The 3,143-nt window shown below is 47.1% G+C and overlaps 1 protein-coding gene across 3 annotated transcripts in view; it reads right to left on the bottom strand.

Annotated features, from left to right (window-relative positions):
* Window positions 1-297: 297 nt before the first annotated feature.
* Rab19 (RAB19, member RAS oncogene family) overlaps window positions 298-3,143 on the bottom strand; it is a 20,980-nt gene continuing 18,134 nt past the window's right edge. For all 3 annotated transcript variants that reach the window (XM_050148123.1, XM_050148125.1, XM_050148124.1), the window contains exon 4: window positions 298-1,982. In XM_050148123.1, the coding sequence (XP_050004080.1) occupies window positions 1,714-1,982 (269 nt within the window). In that variant the 3' untranslated portion in view covers window positions 298-1,713. The remainder of the gene's footprint in view (window positions 1,983-3,143) is intronic.

Genomic DNA, 3,143 nt, shown 5'->3' with positions numbered 1-3,143 from the left:
TTGTTTTGAGAATGGGTTTTTCTGCTTGACAACCCTAACTGTAGAGGAACTAGCTCTTAGTTCAGGCTGGCCTTGAACTCACAGATCAGCCTACATCTGCCTCCCAAGTACTGGGATTTAAGGTATGTGCGCCGTGACCGCCTGGCAGTGCTTGTCGTTTGAAAGGTTTCACTGTTTTTCCAGCTGGCCTTCAATTTGCAATCTTCCTACCTCAAGATACCCATGTGCAAGAGCTGTGTAGAGTCTGCTTGTCCCCCCCCTCCCAGATCCAAAATAATCACACAGAAACTATATTAATTACAATACTGTTTGACCAACTTAAGTATATTTTTACTTAGTATATTTTTCTTACATATTAAGTTAACCCATTTTTTATTAATCTGTGTATTACCATGAGGCTCGTGGCTTACTGACAAGGTTTGGGGCATCTGTCTCCTTTGGTGGCTACATGGCATCTCTCTGACTCCGCCTTCTTTCCCGCCTCTCTCTGCTTGGAATTTCTGCCTTACTCTATTCTGCCCTGCCATAGGCCCAAAGCAGCTTCTTTATTAACCAGTGGTAACAAAGCACATTCACAGCATACAGAGGGGGATCCCACATCACCGCTGGGATTAGAAATGTGGATGGTGGTGACGCATGCCCTTATCCCAGCACTTGAGAGACAGAGGTAGGTGGATCTCTGTGAGTTTGAGGCCAGCTTTATCTACAGAGTGAGTTCCAGGACAGCCAGGGCTTCACAGAGAAACCCTGTCAGAGAAAAAGAGAAAGAAGGAAATGTCAACACTAGCGGTCAAGCTTTTGTTTTTAATAGTTTGATTTATTGACAGTGTCTCTTGTATCCCCGGTTGTCCCTCTGACTTGCTATGTAGGTGACGATGACCCTGAACTTTTAATTGTCCTGCTTCTGTTTTCCAAGTGCTAGGATGATAGGTGTGTACTACCGCACTTGGTATTGAAGCTTGAAGCTCAGGATTGGTGCATATTAGGCAAGCACTCTATCAGCTAAGCTATGTCTCCAGCTCTTGGGGATGCCTTGTGAGTGTATGTACATGCCATTGTGTGTGTATTTACATGCCATTGTGTGCAAGTGTGTGTTTATATGTACACACCATTGTGTGTGTACATGCCATTGTGTGCATACATGCCATTTTGTGCAAGTGTGTGTGGTTTTTTTTTTTTGTTTTTGTTTTGTTTTGTTTTTTTGGTTTTTCGAGTCAGGGTTTCTCTGTGGCTTTGGAGCCGTCCTAGAACTAGCTCTGTAGACCAGGCTGGCCTCGAACTCACAGAGATCTGCCTGCCTCTGCCTCCCGAGTGCTGGGATTAAAGGCGTGCGCCACCAGTCTGGCAGCTCTGGTTTTTATTACAGGCCTTCCCCCACCTGTTTCCAAATCTAGAATGTTCCAATATCTCTCTCCATATTCCCACTTTCTCCTTGCCATCACTACTGTCTTTGTACAGTAGTGAAGAAAATTCCACTATAAAACATTTGGGGTGTTGGGGAGACAGAACCAGGATGGGGAATGTCCATCCTAAACCTCTTCCCCCAGGTCCTGAAGTTCTCATTTCTCAAGGAGTCCTTAAGGACATCGGCATCCCCTTGTCCTCAGAGTCTGTGCTGCCCATCCAGGCCAGGAGTAAGGCTCCGCCTGCAGTTCTGCCTGGAGACACTGGTGTCTGTGCACCCTGGCTTCTGTTCTGGCTTCCCACACGCATTCAGCAAGTACAGCGGGTGTTCTCGCTGGGGCCCTGGGCCACAAAAATTGGGCTGGAATCCTGGGAGAGACCTTGCTGGGCGCTCTCCCCATACAGATGCAGGCTGTTGCGGGCAATTAACTCTTTGGCCATGAGGACGAAGACTTCGTCTATGTTCCTGGACTCCTTAGCGGATGTCTCCAAGACAGCCAGGAGGCCGTACTTCTCAGCCAATGTGCAGGCATCCTCGAATAGGACATGCCGCTTCTCCCACAGGTCCGATTTGTTTCCTACAGAGATGTGGAAAGGTAACTGAGAACACAACCTGTCTACTGAAAATGAACTTTCTCCCTCCCTCCTTTCCTCTCTTCCCTTCTGTCTTTTTTGTGTGTTTGTTTTTCAAGACTGGGTGTTCCAGAACTCACACTGTAGACCAGGCTGACCTCAAACTTACAGAGATCCGCCTGCCTCTGCCTCCCCGAGGCTGGCATTAAAGGTGTGCACCACCACCACTTGGTCTGTCTTTGTATTTTTTTTTTAAAGACTTATTTATTATGGATACAGGGTTCTTCCTGCTTGTATGTCTTCAGGCCAGAAGAGGGCACCAGATGGTTGTGAGCCACCATGTGGTTGCTGGGAATTGAACTCAGGACCTCGGCAAGAGCAGCCAGTGCTCTTAACCACTGAGCCATCTCTCCAGCCCCATCCAGCCCTATTTTTTTAAATTAAAAAAAATTACATTTATATGCTGGGCAGTGGTGGCACATGCCTTTAATCCCAGTACTTAGGGAGGCAGACAGACCTCTGTGAATTCAAGTCCAGCCTGGTCTACAGAGTGAGTTCCAAGGCAGCCAAAGTTACACAGAGAAACTCTGTCTCGAAAACCAAAACAAACCAAAACAAAAAAAGTACATTTCTGTCTTGTGTTGGGAGTGTGGGACACTCACATGCCCCAGTATGTATATGGAGGTCAGAAGACAACTTTCAAGAGTTGTTTCTCTTGGGAAATTGAACTTGGGTCTTAAGGCTTGGTGGAAAGTGCCTTTTTCACTTAGCCATCTTGCCTACCCCCTCTGCGTTCTTTGTTACAGGTCCTCATGTAGCCCAGACCAGCCTGAACCTGGCGGCATAGTCATAGTCCAGAGATGGTGGCCCAGGCCCTGCTGAGGCTCTTATAGAGCACCAAATGTACCAGAATCTGGCAAATTCTGAACTCCTAAATTTTTGTCCCTAGCATTCATGCCCAGCCCTTTCCTTTGATTGACATCTTAAAAAGAAGAAAAATTCCAGCTGGGCGGTGGTGGTGCACACCTTTGCCTTTAATCCCAGCACTCGGGAGGCAGAGGCAGGTGGATCTCTGTGAGTTCGAGGCCAGCCTGGAGTAAAAGAGCTAGTTCCAGGACAGGCTCCAAAGCTACAGAGAAACCCTGTCTTGGAAAAAAAAAAAAAAA

The sequence above is a fragment of the Alexandromys fortis genome, unplaced genomic scaffold (assembly GCF_014885135.2).
Source record: "Alexandromys fortis isolate MF-2015 unplaced genomic scaffold, M_Fortis_MF-2015_v1.1 scaffold_57, whole genome shotgun sequence".
NCBI lineage: Eukaryota > Metazoa > Chordata > Mammalia > Rodentia > Cricetidae > Alexandromys > Alexandromys fortis.
This window is presented reverse-complemented; position numbering and strand designations above follow the sequence as displayed.